Source organism: Balearica regulorum, chromosome 2 (genome assembly GCF_011004875.1).
Source record: "Balearica regulorum gibbericeps isolate bBalReg1 chromosome 2, bBalReg1.pri, whole genome shotgun sequence".
NCBI lineage: Eukaryota > Metazoa > Chordata > Aves > Gruiformes > Gruidae > Balearica > Balearica regulorum.
Window position 1 is genome coordinate 156152225 of NC_046185.1, and position 21073 is coordinate 156173297.

Here is a 21073-nt window from a genome sequence, read left to right on the forward strand (position 1 = left end):
AGCCCTGAGCAACCTCACAAACTGCTTTGAGCAGGAGGTTGAGCTAGGGACCTGAGGTCCTTTCCAGCCTGAATTATCCTATGATCCTATGAAAACTGAGCAGAAGTGAAGCTGAGGTGGTATTTATTATATGGAGGAACCAAGGAATAAAGGAAGCAAGGAAAGAAACAAACAAACAAAATGTTATCTATAGGTCATTATTCTTCTTGCTTGCATTTTCATGTGACTTTATCCAAAGGCCATTAACCTCAGTGCAAAAACTCCGTTTGACTTCAGCAGGTTTTGCATGGGGTCACAGACACTAAGATTAATCTGAGCAGAACTGTGTGTTCTTGTGGGCACCTATGATACTGTTGCACTGAAGCAACAGTAAGAGGAGTACCAGTTCCTTTCACTTCAGGCTGGAGCTGAGGACGTGAGCAGATGAGTTTGGCTAACAAAGAGGGACAAGAGCCTTGAAGGGCTGAATGACAAACAATAGTCTCTCTACTTCAATCTGCATTGCTTTCAAGTTTACATTAAATTATTATGTTTTCAGCAGTGTAGCAGCCCTAGTACTTTCTTTGTGCTACAGTCTCATGGGAAACAAGTGCTACCACTGTATCTTAAACTATTGTATTGATCCACCTCCCCAACACGCTCAGTCATATTATTATTTTATTTGGATCAATGTTAACAGTCTTTTTCTAAGACAATCCTCAGTGCAGCACAAGCTCTGTTCACAGTAACTTCAAACCACTCTCTGTTCAGCCAAAAGCAGGCACCACTGCTTCCCTGACCAGCACACGTGATAAAAATCTCAACCAAAACTGTCAAGGCTAAGCACTTTTTAAAGACAGAGCTAGACATATTGTCAAATCAGATTTCGCCTCTTTGGGGAAGCAAACCTGTATGTTATAATATATTCTTCAATTCTAGTATTTGTTGCTACGCTGTTTTATGCCGTCATCAGGAGCTTTGTCATATGGCAAGAAAATAGCATTCAGAATGAAATGAAAAAAATGCATTTTCTGCGCAGTGAAGTCACATTTACCCCTTGCTCTCTAGAAAAAGAGACACAGCTGCCACTGGCAGAGAAATCACATGGTGCTACCGCATAGCTAAAAGGACAGGCTTTTTGGGACAGATATGCTAACTCAGGTCTCCTGGGACTCCCTGCACACCAGCTCCTCAAGGCTTGAGGGAAACTCAAATGTGGCCTCTGCATTGTTATGCATTTGCACTAACCTAGCCCAAATTAAAGCCCTCTCCCAGGTCAGGAACCTGTTGTACAAAGTCATATATGAACTGAGACCAAAAAGATGGTTCTCTTACCCAAAAAAAGAATGAAAGCATAGCTCTTGCCTCAAAGAGCTTAAACTTCCCATCCCTCCCAATGGAACAGGCAAGTTTGTTCTGTCGAGACTATTCCCTATTTTCCACATATCTTCCTGCCACCAAATCTACCTGCTCAAAGTGATCTCCACAGAAGATTTCAAACTTCCGGAACTTCTAGTGCAATAATTTTTTTTCTATATGATGCTGTCCTTGAAAATCGCCAAGTCTCCTTTTATCACCAGTGGAGAGAGATGGGCATATCCGGAGTGGGACTCAGCAGACCTATTCAAGTAGCTATTGTGGGTGAGATGAATTGCCATGTTCTGGGGCAAATTTTTTTTTCCATTTCCATAAAGAGACCATAGGGTGACTGCTTCAGTTATTTAAACTGTAGAACAATCCCATCCACAAGCCGAAGTTGCAGAAATACATAAATTACTTTTTTTTTCCTTCTCTTCATATTGCTAAATGTTAGAGGTGTGACTTTCCTGACTTTTCTTAGGAAAGAGAGTTCCAGACCCTTTAAGAAGCAAGAGTGCCAAATATTTCAAAAGGAAACTTTCTATCAACAATTCATTGTCTAGAGCTTGAGTTAAATACAAGCTAAAAGCACAACTAAAACGTGACAGCTTCTAACCAGTCTGATTAGAACCTTTAGCCCAGTCAGATTTCATTTTTATGAGAATCATAATGCTCCTCTTCTGAAGACTTTCATGAAAAAGATGAAAAGTAAGATGTAAATTTTCTGATGTACAAAAGAAGGACAAGAAAGACCTTTTGAGAAGCTTTTTCTAAAAATCACCATCAAAAAGTACACAAATACCATAGTCAGATGCTCTTGCAATATGGCAGTAAAATTCACATTGATTTCAGTGGGATTATTTATACCACCTGGCCACTAGGGAAGAAAATAAAATCCAACCTTTCTTTTTTAAAGAAAAATAAAACTAGTAGCCTGTTCTTAAAATAAATCAGCACCATAGCAATCTTACTGCTGTAGTAGCCCTGCAGGTGCCAGAGGGATGATTTTACCAGAAGCTAAGTGCTTCCAGCGAGTCAGATGCAAACCACTGTTTATTTTATACATAAAAAGCAAGGAATAGTCTTTATCCAGCCCAGTTAAGTTTTTTTTCCCAGGAAAACCTGCTATTTGTTATGCATCTACTATTTCTTACTGTTGTCCTACTAGCCTCTTCATGGACACAGCTCCTTCCCTTTTAAGCCGCTGTTAGCTTCTCTAGGATGCCACGCTGTAGCACGTAGTACTAGAAACTTCCCATACGTACGTTTACATGCTAAAAACGGCTCACCTGCTTCTCTATTAGAGACTAAGGCCTTGTTTCAGCAAAACGCTTCACATATATTAAACCATAAGTATGTGCTTAAATCTTGAAGTCAGCTCAAAACATACGCATGTGTTATGCTAAATAATGAACTTAACACAAGATAAGAATTTAGCACATTCTTAAATGTTCCTCTTGAATCAGCCTCAAATCCTAACTCTCCCACAGAAATTCATAACAGGCAAAGGTTTAGGGACAAATTCTGCTCTTTTAGCCACTGCCAGCATGTGGAAATGACACTTTAATGCCACCCCCTGAATGAATGACATTTGTGGGCTCACTGTGGACTTCTCTCTTCGTTGCTTTGTGCAGGAGTGTATAGCTGTGCAAAGTGGCATTGCAAAGGACTACTACTGCAAACTCATTCCTCTCCTTCACAGCTCAAAATGACTATCCCTGGGGGAAGGCAGAAGTGTATAGGTACTGGCGGGGAGAAGTGACTTTGCAGAAGTGCATCTCATGCTCCACCCAGAACATTTTTACAAGGTCCCCCTAGGCTTTGAAATCCCCCAAGCACCCCATGCACAAGACTCTGCTAAGCCACGGCAGATGGTATTGCATCTCAAACTCTTTTATAACAATACTTTTAGAGTTTTGTTATTAAACCTACTCAGCCATTGTGCAGGGATGAATCTTATGTTTGAGTTCAACCCCCAGAAAACCATCCCAAAGCCAGGTCAGGACCATATGTGATACAAAGGATCTCAGCCTCCTGCGGGAAGAGTCAAGCTGCCTTGCCCTCTAGCCCTGCCATCTATTTTTAGAGCAGCTGTCTATCACCCAGCCCACCAGCCTCACTGGCCGCAGACCCCTCTCGGTGCTCAGGAAGAGGGAAGAAAGCAAGGTTAATCTGTGAAAAACAATAACCAGTAAAAACAGGATGGGTGCTGATTACTGTGAACTCCTGAAATCCAGTCCAAATAATGACTGCTCCAACCCCACATAGCAACTGTTTCTAAGTACTGCAAGCTGCCCCCTACTCTGGTGAGGTTTAACATAATAATAGCAGGCGTTAGGACTGCACAGCTTTGTATTCTCCCAGCTGATTTTGCAGTGAATTATTTAAAACTAACTGCAATTGCTCTAAAGTCCAAGCAGCAGGACTTACAGGTATTTTATTATTTTAGGGGCTTGTATCAGGGTGATAATGTAATTAGTGCAGTTGGGAAATTCCACCGCAGCCAGCAGAAAATGAAGAAGCTGCATGTGGCAGCTCCGGCTCGGCAGCTGGTGTGACTCCCTGTCCCTGACAGGCGAGCTAATGTGCCTGTAAATTCCTCCTGACAGCAAACGCATCCCGGCATCAAAAAATGACAAAACACCCAAACCATGGAAGAGTGACAGCCAAACAGCTTCAATAGCACAGAGGCTGCACCGGGAGAAAACAGGCAGAGGCAGCTTGGATTAAAGCCAAGGCCTTGCTCCGAGGCTGAGTAGAAAGCACCCCTGTTTACACTAACAGGAGGCAGAGAAACCAGCAGAAATCGCCTTGGTTAATGGGCTGTCCTATAGCGAATTAAACAGGCAGGATTCTGGCTTATTAAGAGCCTCCTAGGAAAATCATTACCTGCAGGTGCCGTTCTGTTCAGAGATATTCCTGCAAAAAGACCCTTGAGTTTTTGAGGGAAGGACCAGGGCATCAAAGGGAAAGGAGTCTCATCATAATTTCACTAATCACATTTTCACCTTCGAAATTAGAATCACAACCATCACCCAAATGTACATATTAGAGGCAGCTGTCTGTCAGAGAAATCACCCATGTCTTCCCAAATGTAAATCATCTGAGGAACCGCACGGCAGCATAGCCTAAATGCGAGCTAGTGCTGCAAACTGCAGGACTGGGAGGGTTTGGCCTCCCGGGCAGCTGTTGCTAATGGGATGTGTGCGCTGCGTCCCCATCTAGCTGCTGAACCACTGCGAAGATAAAAGCTTCATCTTAATAAGTATCTTTTTCAGCTCAGTTGCGAAAAGCCCGCACAAGTTTTGTCCTTACTGTTCAGGGTGGCTTCTGATTTGCAAAAAAAATGCTAAGTGTCCAAGAGGATGCTGCTGGCTTAGATGGAGCACTCGTAGGTGGCTCTGGTTGAATGGGGAAGAAAAGCAACCCCTGGGGAGCAGGGAGGGTTGGCAGGGGTCATAAAATCTGGGGGCTTCATTAGAGGCCCTTTTCAGTGGAGCATATAAACACACATCTCAGTTGCAGTGATGTTAATGGGTTTTAAACACGTGCCTAGGCGTTGTGATGAGCAGAGCTGATTTGTTCACATGAGAGCCTAAGAGAACCTTTCCTTTCTTCATGCACCAGAACCTCTTTAAAATCAATGTGTTTATGCATCTGTGCTTGTAAGGAAGGAGAGTTACCCTTCAAAAATCCACATAAGCAAGCCAAAAACATTTTGACAGTTTTGACCCCCTTCACACATTTCTTCACTTGGAGAAGCTTATTGTTTTTCTCCTGTTGTCACTAAGCGAAATATATGATGCCAGGTGCTAATAAAAACAAACAAACAGAGTGAGAAAAACAGAGAGAGAGAGCAGAAATGTTTCTGATTTGGCGTGTAACAAATGACCTGGAACCTCTTTTGTGATCATAGCAAACGGCGAGAAGACTGGGAGCGATCAATCTTTGTGCGATTAAAAGAGGGAGGCTACAGGCTGCGGGAGAACATCCTGTTCCATCTGTATGTGAGCACTTCACCCTGCGGAGATGCGCGCCTCAATTCCCCCTACGAAATCACAACCGACTGTAAGAAAAAAAATCTTCCCTTTCCCTTTTCCCCTTTCTCCCTTTTTTTTTTTTTTTTTAAGATCACTCCTTCTTTCTTTCTTTGTCTGCTTGCAGAAAATATTTAACTTGAGAGCAGAAAGACTACGGGCTGTTTGGTGCATGTGTGTGTCTGTGCAGCTGGTGCTTGGTCCTGTGTACTGGGGGAAGTTGTGCAGGGAAAATCAGAGCTGGGCAAGGCAATGGGAGACTGCTCTGTGTGCCTGAGGCTCAGTGGCTCTGCTAGTGAATGTCCCCAGTAGCCAACCCCAACAATAAATAAATGCCTTGGGAAGGTTCCCCGTGATCAAAGAGATCCTTGAAGCCATGGCTATGGGCTGGACCAGAGGATCAGGACTCTAGCTGGTTATGCATAGACTTTCCTCGGGGTTCATAGAATCACAGAATGGTTTGGGTTGAAAGGGACCTCAAAAACCATCTAGTTCCAGCACCCCTGCTGCAGGCAGGGACACCCTCCACTAGACCACATTGCCCAATGCCCCATCCAACCTGGCCTTGAACACTTCCAGGGAGGGGGCATCCACAGCTTCTATGGGCAACCTGTTCCAGTGCCTCACCACCCTCACAGTCAAGAATTTCTTCCTAATATCTAATCTAAATCTACTCTCTTTTAGCTTAAACCCATTACCCCTTGTCCTGTCACTACACTCCTTGATAAACAGTCCCTCTCCATCTTTCCTGTAGGCCCCTTCAGGTACTAGAAGGCCACAATTAGATCTCCCTGGAGCCTTCTCTTCTCCAGGCTGAACAACCCCAACTCTCTCAGCCTGTCCTCATAGGAGAGGTGCTCCAGCCCTCTGATCAGCTTCATGGCCCTCCTCTGGACTCTCTCCAACAGCTCCATGTCCTCCTTGTACTGGGGCCTCCAGAGCTGGATGCAGTACTCCAGGTGGGGTCTCACAAGAGTGGAGTAGAGGGGCAGGATCACCTCCCTCAACCTGCTGGTCACGCCTCTTTTGATGCAGCCCAGGACATGGTTGGCTTTCTGGGCTGCAAGCGCACACTGCCGGCTCATGTTGAGCTTCTCATTGATCAATACCCCCAAGTCCTTCTCCTCAGGGCTGCTTTCAATCCATTCTCTGTCCAGCCTGTAGTTGTGCTTGGGATTCAGGTAGCATGTATGGGTTGAAGGGCTGCATTTACATTAAACCTGATCTGTCCAGGCTGCAGTAGCTGGAGTCTGAAGTAGAGCAATGATATGGTATGATATGATATGATATGATATGATATGATATGATATGGCACATCTGTAGTGTTGGCTGAAGGCCAGACTCTCTCCAAATTCCACCTGACCTTGCAGTGAATGTTGTCAAGATCCTTCTGGAAAGGATTCTTCTCAGGCCATCCTGCCTATGTCAAATCAACTACATGGTCACTGCATGGCAGATGGGCTAGATGGAGTCCACCAGGCCAGCCTTCAAAGTCCCTGGGCCCATACCTATGGCACTCAAGCAGAAACATGGTTTTCTAGAGATTTCTCCTCTAGAGATGATCCTGCAAGTGACATAAAGGTCTTGAGCCAGCATGTGCCACCAACAGACCTGCAGAGCTTGTTGTCCATAAAGAGACATCCCATCTCCACCAGATGACCCAGCACTCTCATCTCGTCACCTTCCCCAAACATGCATGTCCCTGTCATTGCCCTGCCACTGCAGAGGCATGTCTTGTTGCGTTCCCACTGCACCAGCTTAGCCCCTGCCGAGCCACAGGGAATGCCCCCCAACAAGGGACAGGGGACTCAAGAGGTCTGTGGCTTGTTATCACACGTGTCTGTCACCCCATGATCCAATGCACAATGCACAAGGTGAACTCTTGTCTCTGCCCCTGGGTGTTCCTTCCCATACATGCATTTTACAGTGCTGTAATATCCATAGTGCTGGCTGCTAAATGTACATATCATGAGAAATAGTCCTTGCCCCGACTACCCTGCATGTGAAGCAGGCAAGACAGAAGAATGGATGGAGGAGGAAGCATAGACACGGGAATGTAAAATTAATCATCCAAGGTCACACAACGACCTAACTTCCTCACAGGCAAATCCATCAGATGGTAGTTTCACTCCTGGTTCTTATTTGTACAAGTTATTTATTTACGATTAGGTATTATTCTCCCCAGACTGGAATCATTTTGTCATGTGTGAAACAGCAGCTTGCTGGGGCGAGAAAGCAGAATTCACCTATTCAGGAAGGAAATACACTTCCTCGCCTGACATGATTACTACATTCTGTCAGCAAGGTTTATAAAATGAAGAAAAGCAAGTAAATATTTAAAAGACAAACAGCAAATTGACAAATTCCTGATGAAGTAACAAAATGAGGAGACATAGCATTATCTTAAAAACAAAATTAAAAATAAAAAAAAGGAAGTGCCTATAAATATCAAAAATGAATAATGATTTTTGGCCTCCCACTTTATGTGTGTATCAAGAGATATCTAAAAAGGCTTTGTATTTGGTTAAAGGCCCTCATGTTTTCCAGAAGGCAGGCTTCCCGGGGCCCCCCTTACTTGACATCAGCAGTGGAAGCACCAAAATCTGTAATTATTTTTGAAATGCGGTCCATTCTTGAGAACAACCAAAGGCTGTCCAGATGGATTCTGCTCTTTCATGCATGAGGAAGCGGATGCTTTGGGCAGCTGATGGCCAGCACTGCCTACTGATACGCAGCTGAACCCAGCCGTGGAGGTGAACTGTACGTGGCGCATGGATTGCTTCAAAAAGCACATAAATCTGCCAGCTGATGAGGGAATGCTTCTTTAGATAACAGTGTACACCGGAAGCTGTGTTTGAAAATATGTAGTCACGCAACACCTGACATATACAGTAAACATTTAGGAGATGACAAAAATACTTTTCCTGTAGTTATTACACCAATTATTGTCCAGATACAGAAGCTGAGGCAGAAAGGGCTGTGTGGCTTACCCAAGGTTACACAGTGATTCAGTAGTGGGACTTGAAGGGGCACTACATCCGGTTTGCAATTCACTCTTTTGAGGAGATCCCTCTACCTTTGTCCTGCGCTCTTAAAATAATTTAGCACTGTGTAAAAAACCATGTTGCCAAAGCTGTCCTTCGGTGAGATAAGCATTTACTTTTAGCTCACATTATCCCAGAGACATCTGGGAAGATAAGTATTTTATAATGTTTATCATTCAGATCTTCTCTTTTCTTTTTTTTTTTCTTTACTAAAGAAATAACCTTTCTTTCATCCAGTAATGACAAGAAACTCCAGATGAATGCTGTTTCATTTCTTAAACAACAAAGAAGCCTCTCCTAGAGCTAGCGCAAGCCATCAAACATTACTGATTATTCTCTAAAGATGCATTAACATTTAAAAACGATGTCTCGCCATGTGGTTTCTGGTTTTGCAAAGGAATATGATAAGCCTTTATCAATATAGGGAGTGAGTAAAATCCACTTCTCAAATCTCCTTCCAAAAATTTCCTATTATCCACCGTGTCTTCCCAGCACCCTCAGGGAGGTCTCACATTTCCTTCTTATGAGCTTTGTTCTGGTAAGGGAGGAGATAAGCTAGCATGCACTTGAAACCCAGTTTACTTCTTACTGGATAGTGCAGGGTACCAAGTGAGCGGCATGTGTAAAAGTCTGACCCTACAGTGGTTCATGCGAACAGCTGCAATGCAGAGGAGAGGTCCGGGGAGCCCTCACCCCTGCCAGGTTCACGCAAGAAAGTAAGAGATCAGGGACAAAAAGAGAAAATATGTGATTTGCAGTGATTTGCCCTTCTTGGATCAGAGGTGAGCTGACATGTTTGTTGATATATACTTAGGCAGCTCTAAAAGAGGCAAAATCCAGCTGGACCAAGGTTGCTCTGAGCATGGAGGAAAGTTTTCTAACTCTTTTTTGGTCCCTGTAGGTCAGGAGGCTGGAAGATCTTCCAGGACGATTCAAGGGTAGTTGAAGACTTGGGAGAGGCTGGTGCAATCCATGAGAGTAGAGGAGGAAGCTGAGGGGAGAGGTGCAGGAGTGGGTGATAGTGGGAGAGGAGACCAGCCAAGGTCGGTGGTGTTGCAGGAATAGGAGGCTGGGAAATGCCAGAGGGGTTTCAGATGATTGTGAGCATTTTTATGGGTTTGTCCTGGCTCATTCTCTCCAGCCAGTTTCCTTCCCAAGACTTGTCATCATTTTGCAAGGTCACCCCCAAGGTTGTAGCACAGCTATATGGTGAAGAGGCAGCATGTTCCCAGCATCCTCACCGCTCTCTAATTGCTCCTTCACACACTCAGCTTCTGCCCCTGCTTCAGTTCAGTGCTGTGGGTCAGGGAGCCTGGGACAACATCTCCTTTTCTGGTACCTTCTCCCTTTGTGTACAACTGAGCAAGGTACACCTGGATTTCTGACTTCTCCTGAGGGCATATCAAAGCTCAAGTTAACATGGGTTTCCGGAAGGTTTTAAGGGGGCTGATGCTTTCCCATTGCAGCACGCACACTCCAGCTCATGAGGTGGAGCAACAGGGGCAGCTAGCCCTGCAATATTTGTTGGATATTTTACACCTTCTCCTGAATCTAGGGCAAACCACAGAATAATCAAGCCCTTGATTTGCTAAAGTGCCTTCCTAGCTAATTTAGGGCTTCTTGACTCATTGGTGCTTTTTTTTTTTTATAAGAGCCACTTGAAAAGCAAAATGAATTGCTTAAAAAATTGAGCTAATAAGTCCTCCACTTCCCCACTCCTCCTTCCCTGGCAGGATTTTACCTCACTGTCTGTCTTTCTGCCAGTCATGTGCTCTCACTTTTTCACTACTTGGACTGCCAAAGAGACAAACGGAATCTGCCCCAGGGCTTGTCTCTGTTCTTCTCCCCTGGGCTGCTTTTCTATCTCTTGCTAACATGCTGTATTGCCTTGTACCATTGACTCCTTGATAGCCCAGCTCCCGTTTTATCCCACGCTCCCTTTAGGTCTGAAACACACCATTGCATCTGCTCCACATGGGGTCTTCCTCCTGCTTGTCTATTAACCTACAGCTGTGCTGAAGCTCTCATGCATACGCGTTTGACAGAGCTCTCATCTAAACAGGATCCACTTGCAACCACATGAGCTGGATCATTGCCTTGGTAGGTGATGTGACGGGGAGATGTGCGCTGCAGTTTTCAGAGAAGTTGGGGAACTGAAGAGAACCCAGAAAGACAAGTTTGCACTCTCCACTTCAAGCATGCTTTCGCTCTGCAAACCTGTGCTTTCCCTGCCTGTGACTCTGGCTGCTGGATTTTACATCCCATTCTCAGATAAAATGTTATCTGTTAACCCCCAAATCTGGGGCTGCCTCAAAAGATTGCCTTGCTCACACTGCGACTCGGCAGTCTGTGTTCAGATTGGGCTGACACAGATCACATCAGCGTATGACCCCCCAAATCAGAGTCCCTGAAAGTCCTGTCCTGAGCAGAGTTGCTGGAGAGGGACAGATTCCAAGAGACAGACACAAATGGTCCCCTGCGACTGTCAGGAGACTCAGCCCCAGAGCTCTGCATTCAGGGTCCTGCAGGCAGGTATCAGGATGCAGCTACAATGAGGATGCTTATGGCACCAGCTGGGCTAAACTCCCTCCCAAAAGCATTGGGTTTGGTGAATGTTATTGGACGTGCAAGGGGAAGAAATCTCTGCCTTCCTTCTGCCGATTCTGTGTTCTGTTTAAATGGACAAATTCTGTTCTTGTGAGTAGATGATAAGCGGGGAGGGGGCGGGGAAGCATTTCAAGAACCATCTAAATAACTCAGTGATCTGAAAAGAAATTAGATATTTTTAACTACAAGAAAATGCAGGTCCAAACAGATTCGTATACTGCCTCTGTTACAGATATCGAGGGTAACCATAGGTCATCCCTTGGGCTTGGACACTATTATTTGTTTCCATTGTACTGTACAAGTGCTCCCAGATATCATATCGCTCTGTTGCGACTGCTGGCCTGCTGCAGCTTGGGAGACCATATTGGAAATTCATAGTTAGTCAGTGCGTGGAGCAGCTTCCTCCTAGGCTGTAAAGTTGATTTTATGCTGACGAATGGCCCGTTTGTGGAACTGGGATGAAGGTGCATTATTTTCCTATTTTTCATATGACTGAGCAGAACAATACCTTGGGGGACCTCAGAACAAAATTATCATAGAGAACCATGCCCAGAAGTAACACGAAAGAAAAAAAATGCACGCCACGCTGTAGGCTGTTGCGCTGAACGCTGCCTCGGGAGAAATAATCCTAGCACTGGATGAATTATTGTGGTCAGTCCAGATTGCTTTGTCATGTAAAGGATGCTGCAGAAATTGCAGACACAGCATGAAGCTGTTGGATTGCTTCAGGGGCTAGGGAACCAGTTATTAAAGAAGCTGAGGGGAAATTGTCCTTGTGCTTCATTAAGACTGGACTGGGGTGGATCCAAAAGGTGTGGGTTCAGGGTGTGAGCACAGCACCCTTTGTCACCCTCCTTTGAGATCAAGTCCTGTTGAAGCCTTCCTGCTTGTGCCACTGACACAGCCCCAATTTACAAAAGAAAATACAGAGTCAATGTGATGACTTCCTACAGTTAACTAGAAGCTGGTCTGTCAAGGAGCTTACATCCCTGCTCAGGACTGTTAGCAGTCATCGGCTTCATATGTAATTGCCCTGTTTTCTAATTCAATCCTCCCAGGCTGCTGAAATGCTCTTTCAGAGTGTGGCTGCTTTCGCTCACGTTAACTTGGTAGGGAAACACGGTCACAGGACTGTCTCCCCTGGTTAATCCTCTCCATCACTTACACACATCACCCGTGGCTGGGAGCAGAAGTGAAGTGTGCTCCTGGCTGGGATGGGTAAAGATGACAGCAGAGCCCAGCCCAGGTGCAGTGGTCCTCTGTCCCCCCGAGCACTGCAGGTCTGAGCAGTGGTCTGATTTAGCTGAGGGCTGCCCAGGTGTGGAGGTGGTGCTGCATGTAGCCAGTTCGAAGATTTCTCCCCAACATCCAACATTAGTCCATGCTGGGACAGTGAGGGAGCTGCCTTCTTCTGGAGAAGGTGGGCAAAGGGACTTCAGGAGAAGGAAGTGTGGCTGACAGGGATCATTGAGACCCTGGGACAGGACAGCCATGGTGAGGATGGGAAGGTCTGGCAGGAGAGGAGGTCTGTGAAGTTCAGCTTTGATGAGAGGAGTAGATAAGAGAAAGCAACATAAGGCCTGTGAGGGGTGGGGGGACTCTGGAAAGCTTTGGGGTGAGTAGAGCTCCTCTCCTTCTAATGCACAGCACCCACACAGGACCTGCAGGCACTGGTTTTGACCCATCTCCAGTGCTGCAAGAAGCTTTTCCTCCCCCAGCATCTCCTACTCACTCTCTGCTCCTCCAGGGCTGCAGGGGAGGGAAAGAACATGGGAGAGAGGAGAGGAAAGACTCATGTTGGGGGAACCAGAAGGAGCAGAGGCAGGGACTGGCCTAAGCCCCTTGCTGTGAACCCTGCAGCCCTTCTGATGCTGCCTGAGGGAGAAGTTGCAGAAGCAGCAGCAGTTGCATCTCCATGTTCAGATAGACCCACTGCTCAGATAGAGCAGCAGTGCCAGAAAGGCTTCAAATATGTGGGCCGGCTGTTCCGGCTGCTGGAAATCCCATTGCTTTTGGTAATCCAAAGGAGAGGTCTGATGCCCTACACAGCCTACCGTGCTAAACCTTTTGCCAGTCCCTATGGTCAGCTCTAGCCCCTAAACCTGACAGAGAAACTAGTCATGTCCAAGCTTAGAAAGAGTGTGATGAGATTGTGAAAGTACTCGTGGTTTTATTGTTGGTATTATCATGCCTGACCCCAGAATACACCTCTGAAAGAGGCTCTTGTTCTGCTGCTTTGGAAGTCCTAAAGCTTTAAGTGCCAATTAATCAACCTGTGAAAGTTTGCTATTGCTTCATATTTTATTAATCTCTGCCAGGTTGGGTATTTAGGGTTTTAGTGAAGTTTTGCTAAAGCTGCCTAGTGAATAACCACTTCACTTCATGGACAACTTTCAGGTCTCAAAGGACTGACTGGCTGGAAAGAAATGAAAACCTGTCAGGCAAATTTTTGAAATAAAAGGATTATGTGAAAGTGGGATCGCATCCTGTGTTTTTCATGTCTCCTTGTCAGCAGCAGACTAACAAGGGGTGGAAAAAACCCCTACTTCATTTGCTTCCATGCCCGGTTCAGGGTGAGCTTTTTCATTCAAGGCCACTTAGACTCAAAGAAGAATTTGAACCTGTATTTCCCAAGTCCTGGATCAGGGATCCAGTGAACTCACTATCAGCTGGGCTAGACAGCTGCCTTTCTTCAGTCTCTGTTATAAAACTTTGTCAGAACTGATACAACATGAGAAAACTCTTTGGCTTTGACAATGCATTGAAAATGTCCCAATTCTCTCTCCTTGTGAAAATCTTGGCTGCTTTTGCTTATTTGGGTTTTGTTGTTTCATGGGGAGTTTCAAAGTAGAAAGTAAGATTTTTTAGAAGGATGTGTCAGCCAGTCTATCTGGGAAAAGAGAAAGAATATGCTGGAAACTATGGATCGCTCAAAGCCAGCATTGGCTACAGCTTTGAAAAAGCTTTCATGTAAAGCAAAATGTGTTTGTTACGATGCAGGAAAACAGGTTTCCACAGCTATAATCAGATCCTAATTTTAACAGAATGCTTGAATTGCCAAAGGGAATTGCACTGTATTTATTGATTCTGCTTTGTTATGGGTTTTGCTGCTTTGTAAAACACTGCATTTGGACACAATGTTCAGATGTGATAAAAAGGCTACATTAATCAGCAAAAGGCCATGGTTGAGAAGCTTTCAGAATAGTAGCAGAAAATTTCACCAAGAAATGCTGTTTGTGCCCGAATTTGTCCAGCTCAAGGAATAATAACGTCTGAGGTTCTACAAGGTCCCCCGAAGCAGAGACAAAGAGACCGCATGCTCCTGGACACAGCTGCCCCAGTTTCACCCCCAATATCCCATACCCTGCTAGAGATATGCGGCTAGTTACAGCACATATTGTGGGTGGAACAGATGAAACCATAGTTGGGAAAAATCCCTGTGGGCAAAAACTACACCCACTTGGATCTAATTTGCTCTAATTTACCCTTCCACTGAGTGGGAGTCACAAGGTAAAGCTCATGAGCTGAGTTTTATAAAGTTTGTCAGGCAACTCCAGGTCCAGTTAAGATCTCTGTGGGACTTTTGAAAGTCCTTAGGCTCCTGGGGAGTTTCTCAGAGTTTATGAAGAGAGAAATCTGAAGACAGCTGCATAAGAGTGGCAAACACTTTAATCCAAACTGTGACTCTGCTGGTACTTCTCCAGCTGGCCTTGAGCAACTCACCTCACTCTGGTCATTTCTACCATGGCAATAAAAGGTATCCAGCTGTCACAACTTCCAGGAAGGGTAATTAATGCTCAGGGTAGAATATTAAAATGGAAAGCACTGTGTATTCTAAGCATGATTATATCATTATTCAGAATAATTTAGTAATTACAATCCATAGATTTTTAAGGCTAATGGGGACTATTTCCTCATGATCTAGACTGAATTTCTCCAGCCAGAGACCATAGGACTTGGTAATTTCCATCTACAGGTCCAGAAGCTGAAGTTGAACTAGGGTATATCTGGTGATACAGCAGGGACCACAGCCTCTCTAGACTTGTACCAACCATAGGGGAGGCTGAATATCTGTCAATATTATTGATAGAGTTCTGTTGTTTCTGTCTCACGGGGTTCATTTCCTGTTTTCATATTTTTCTGACTTCTTTCATGACATTTTTCTTAAATCACTCTTGAAGATTTCAATTTCCAAACAACAACAAAAATCCCAAAGCCACATGAATAACAGCATGTTTTGTTGATAAAAGAAAGAAGGTTATGATGAATAACACATTCCCTTTATGTTTGTGTAAACTTTTTGATTAAAACATGGCAGGGGAGAGAATTGTCACCAAATGGGCAATTCCAGTGATGTTGACAATTTTTCACACAAAGTATATTTAAAAGATAAAACCTAGCTTTGAGAGAAAATATTTTTCATTAAAAAAAAATAGGAAGAAGATACAATGACGCATAGCTTCGGACGTAGGTGAACAACTGGTGCCCTCTGGCCTCTGACTAATTGGGCATCTCGTCTGGTGAAGAGCCTCATGAAGGCTTCAGAGGCAGAAGTTTTCTCCATCGTGAAGTTCACAGCGGCAGCGCAGCCTTTTGCCAGGTCTCTAGACTTTGCTCTACAGGAGCAGCTGCACTTCCAAAGCAGCAGCATTGCACATCTGATTTTAAATGAGAGGAGCAATTAGTAATTAAAAATAATAATCTTGAAGTGTTTGAGTTGTACTTTCCTTGATTGCCACATGCACAGAATCTTAAATCCACTGATAAATCTTGTGCTTTTGGCTTCAATATACTAATGCATTTCTACTCCAGAGCAGGCTGGAGTCTGCAGCCTGGGTTTGTAGATGGCATGAAGATCTCCCCCATGCCTGACCCAGTACTGCTCATTCCTCTTTGCCTGGAACAGTTATTTATAACTCTCAGAGGAAATGATGCATAACTTTGTTGCCAACAAATTGGGTTTTAACTAATTACTCACATTTTGATCTCAGGGATTCCTCAAAGACAGACATTGCAGAAAACTAGTTTGCAGGGTACATATTTTAATCTATTTCTCAGATTTGACCTTTTTTTTTTTTTTGTCCCAAGAGGTTAAAGCTTACTGAGAGACCAGGGCTTACTTAGAAGCTAGTCCAATGTCAAAATGGCTTTCATGTGTGAGAGGGCCATTCTTCACTCCAGCAGTTAGTTTCGCAAAGGCATTCTAGCACCTCTCCCTAGGATAAGCATTCAACACATTTCTTATCATTCTACAAAACTACTAAAAAGTCTTTGTAAAAGTGCTGTGTCACCTTAACAGATGAAATTTTGCCCATCAGTGATTATATTTGGAGAAATTTTGATGGACCAAAATGAAGAGTTTTCATTGAAACACTCAGTCATGAGCATTGCCATGATGGGGTACCATTCTTACACCCTTCTACAGTTACTATGTCTAACTACATAGTTCAAACCAAAAATCATAATTTAATTAATATGTATTTAAAACAGATAAGGACAAATAATGCAGTCATTTCCTTTCTGTTTATTTCAATTCAAACTTCAAATTTTTCCCATCACTGATTCTCCTTATGAAAGATGGATTAAATGCCACATATTGATGAGCTATGAATGGGTAGATTGCCTTTGGTTTTTCATACCTTGTCTGTACATCAGTTGAGACTTTTCACAGATGAAAAAATACGGAAGAAGTAAAAAGATTCAAAAAGGTTATTTGAAGATTAATGGTGAGGAGGAAGAATAACATGCTGAAGGTAACAACTTTCATCAGGTCATGGGATACCTGATAGTTGTCCAAACCCAAGATTTCAGCCAGAAAAGATGTAGGAGGAGGGAAAAGGTAAATAAGTTCAATTTCAACTGTTAATTTCAGTTCCACAAATTGCAGGTGTCCCAGGTTTTGTAACATTCTCAGATAAAATACCTACTCAGTATTTATATTTGTATATAGGGCTCAATGATACAGTCCAAATGCCAGATCTGAACTGAATTCTGCCACAACACAGTAGGCGCCACATAGCTCTGGGAGCGAGCAGATCTCCCCTGGGGCTGCATTCAGGTGCAATAGGCCTCCTGGCCAATATTTAAAAGGCATATCTCAACTTTAAGGGATTCATTTCAATGTACTTTTGACCCGTGCAAGCCTTCCTCCTGGGAAGGATGCATCGCTGCTTTCGCCACAGAGGCAGTTACATAGACTGCCAGACAAGACCACTGCTTTTACCCGCCTAGCTCTCGGTGTGATGATACCTACCCTCAGCTTTGTATATTGTGAAGGGACCTATTCTTTTTTTCTAAATCCAGACTTCTTTCAGAAAATCCCTAAAGTTTCTTGCTTTCAAAAGCTGTCCCATTGCATTTTAGCCTCGCTCTCTGCTGGTCACTAAAGCACGACGCAGCAGAGATTTATCTCACCAGCCACCCTACCCAGCAAAGGAAATACATCCAAAGCTTTCAGCGTGCCATGATACTCACTTCAACACTTCTAGAAATAGTAATGCTGTACATTTATTCAGTGTCTGCTTGAGGAAAGTGCATCTCTAATAACCATCAAAATACAAAGGCAGTCAGATGTTAGCACTCCTCTTTCCACCCCTTTGTTTCAAACTGCTTCTAAGGAAGCTTTATAAACCATGCTGAAGAATGGAGGGTCCAGCACTGAAAAAAAATGCAAGATAGGCTTTTTATTTCTTCCTTCATGAGGAGCGAACAGCCTCCACTGAAGCAGGGAAATAGAAAATGAGCCTCTGAGGCAGTCATGCAAAATTTCAGACAGAGCCTTACTCGTGTGACTCTGTTTAATCACCATCCATTTCCTCTTCACTCTTCAACTAAATAATAAATATGGAGTGGCTTTTTTCATTACTATTTGAGCCAGAACTGGTCCTGGAGAAAATATGAAAATAAGGGGTGAGCCTTGAAATCAGTGGGTTTCACTGATTTTAAATACAAGACACCTGTGTAAATTTCTAATCCAATAATTAATAATCCATCACCTTTTTATCTTAGGAACTCTCAGGAGTAATTTCCACATCTGAGTGTAGCACACATCATAAATCCACTCCAAATGATTTTTAAATTTGTCCTTTCCAATTCTGGTTTGAATTGACATTTTGTTCTGGTTGAAGTGGCATCCTCAGACGCCTTCTCCCCTGCAATTAGTTGAGATTAAGCAGTTGGAGAACCAGCACAGCAAAGATCAGAAATGCTCATAGTCACTGATGCTTTGATCATACTGAACAGCAGAACAGCAGTAGGCTGTAGTTTGTGACTTTAAGTTGCATAAATAAATATATTTCTGGGACTGCTTTAAAATGATCCATAGCAGGCTGTGCCAGCAAGTGGACTGCAGTTTTTACTGCTGGCAAACAGCTTGTGTGCTAGAGTCTGTCTGCAGCTTCAGTGCAAAACACACAGAGCCTCATCTTTTTCTTTGTTCGGTATTTATGTCTTCCTGCGCTACTTAATGACATGCTAAAAAAGAAGTGCATTCCAATTGCGGATCCAGATTTATTTAATCATTGGCAATCTGAAAGTATTCAGAGCTTTGGGTTATTAGTATTTTATATTAACACTACAGATCACCTTTTGAACATGTGTGCTGGCTATGCCAGCAATGCGAGCAGCCTGAGACAGGCAGGGGTTTAGTCACACCCTATCCATTGAATTTAATAGCAGTTGAGCAGCTAAAATCCCTTATCAGTGCTGTGGAAGTGTATCCCAGAGTGAGCGTACGCTGGCCACAGCTGCCTGAATCCTATCAGCTAATGCCGTCTGCTTGGCTGCACCCTGGGTAGAGCGCGCGTTACAGGGGGCAAAGTTTGACACGCGGGCTGAGTTAATATGAGCGTTTGGAAACTGAGACGATCTGTGCACTTGCACACACTTCCTAAAAAAAAAACCACTTCCTTTTAAAAACTTTATTATTCAGTTTCTGGTACTTGCAGGCCAGGGCTGAGATGCTGCAATAGCAACCAGATGCGGAGCGCTTTGGCCTTTGTACTTCCTTCAGTCCTGAGGGAAACTGGGAAGATCAAATAGACAAATAAAAAAATCAAATAAACAGACCTCCCAAATTCACAGAAATATTTTGGATCCCTCTTCCTCCGGCCCCCAATTTTTGGCCTTTGCTTTAAATTCCCCAAGTGCTCACCAGTTGTTTGCAGGGCTGATGCTTTTTCTTCCCCTGAACTGGCTCCTTATCTCTGTCAGCACATTGTGGGATGCTTTGCCCCTCACTGGGTAATATTTACATTGTGAAATCAAAGTCACATAAATGATGGGCTGCTCATCTTGTCATGCAGTCACTAAAATTCCCTAGCAGCTACATGTCCCTTTGCACACATGCAAAATGTAGGCATGTCAACACGGTGAACTGCCTGAAAAAGGATGATCTAGAAGACCAATGCACCTACAGGGCAGGGTCAGAGCAGGAGCTGAGAAAGTGAGAGGAATGTAGAGAGAGACAGGAAATGGGAGAAAAAGGCCTAGGAAGAGAAAATAGTCTTCTAAAATGAAGATGGAGAAAGAAACCCTAAAAATACACTTTGTCCTGGGGGATTTCCAGCAGGTGGACTCCTGTGGTAGATCTTTATTGAAAGGATAGCATCTGGTTTTCATAAATAGTTTTTGAGCAGTACCTTTAAATGAATTTGCAGAAGAAGGAAGCATCATTATCCTCATTATACCTGTGGGAACGCTTAGGAAAAGAGAGCTGATTTGCTTAAAGTCAAACTTTCTACCAGCCAAAACAGCAATAGTCTCTTGAGTCACTCTTCACTGCTTCCCTGGCAGCAGTCTACCTCTGCTGTGCCGCCAGTTCTCGGTGTGTGCAGACTAAGGGAAACTGGTTCTGCTATACATTTTTGCTGTTTCTCAGCTAGATGTGGTTGTTAAACAGAACTGATCGCTTTGTCTTTTTGTTGTCCAAATTTCATGGTACCTTCCCCACAACTCTGTTGTTTAATAATAAAAAATGCTGCTCACCACTGCTTAAAGTTTTTAAAAAACTAGTTTCCCCGCAGAGTCCCAAGAAAAATATGGACCAGTTCCCAGATAGCTAATCCCATCCAAAGAGCATCCTTTGAATGATACTGCAGGAGGCATCCCAGACAAGAAGGAGGTGCATCGGATCAGCACACATGGCCATGAAAATGGTTTCCTGACAGCATTGGCACAGCCCAACAATTTGAGGGATCTAAGACATTTCTGAGAGTTTGGCTATTTTGCTTATTGAATTTTTTTATTTATGCATTGGCTCTTCCCAGTTTCCCTCAAGACTGACTTTTGAGAAGCCACAATACTCCAAGTGTGGTGGTTCCTGCAGTGTCTCACCTTGTGAGGTCCTCCCTGGTAACTGGGCACGAGTACCCCCACGTGCCCCACTGGGACACCACTGCTGATGGGGATGGCAGTGCAATAACCACTCTCCCCCAAACTCAGTTCCTGTAGCAGCACAAACAAACCCTACAGTATTTGCAAATGTTTTGGATATGATGGAGCCCAGTTTTGGGTGGGAATCAGTTTTGGCTGTGGCCAACCAATCCAATTGATACCTGGTCCAGCTCGCTGCTGGCACACACATCCCCATCTTAAATTTTTAAAAAGCAGGAAGGAAGCCAAGAGGCAATGATCGGTGGGGGCTGAGCCGCCCGTCTGCTGGCAGGTCACAGCTGACTCTGCTGTTCTACACGTGTTTGCTGCCTCTGCTGATCCCAATGGGCCGAAGCGATTTATTTTTCCATTCCCTTTCTGTAAACCATCCATTGGCAGCAGCCAAAGTCAATCAATTGCTTCCACCAGAGCTTGCAGCACAGACAGCAGTCATACAAAGCAAAGACGGTAAAAAATGACAGAGGGAGAGAGCGGGCAGCTGGGGAGCCTGCACGGAGCCAGCTGCTCACAGCCAGAGGTTCGGTCAGCCCCACAACCTGTGACACCCTGGTGTCATGCAGTGCCAGGAACCCAGGCAGCCCTGTAGCCCGTTGAGGGCTGAGGAGCATCACCTTCACAAGGAGAAGCCTTCTGGTCCTGCTGAAGGGCAGGCCA

General features: G+C 44.2%; 1 protein-coding gene across 1 annotated transcript in view; it reads left to right on the forward strand.

The window, feature by feature from the left end:
- Positions 1 to 21073, forward strand: part of ADARB2 (adenosine deaminase RNA specific B2 (inactive)) — a 313365-nt gene that overhangs the window by 270013 nt on the left and 22279 nt on the right. Inside the window, exon 6 of the mRNA XM_075746581.1 lies at positions 5255 to 5406. Coding sequence (XP_075602696.1) covers positions 5255 to 5406 — 152 coding nt within the window. The remainder of the gene's footprint in view (positions 1 to 5254; positions 5407 to 21073) is intronic.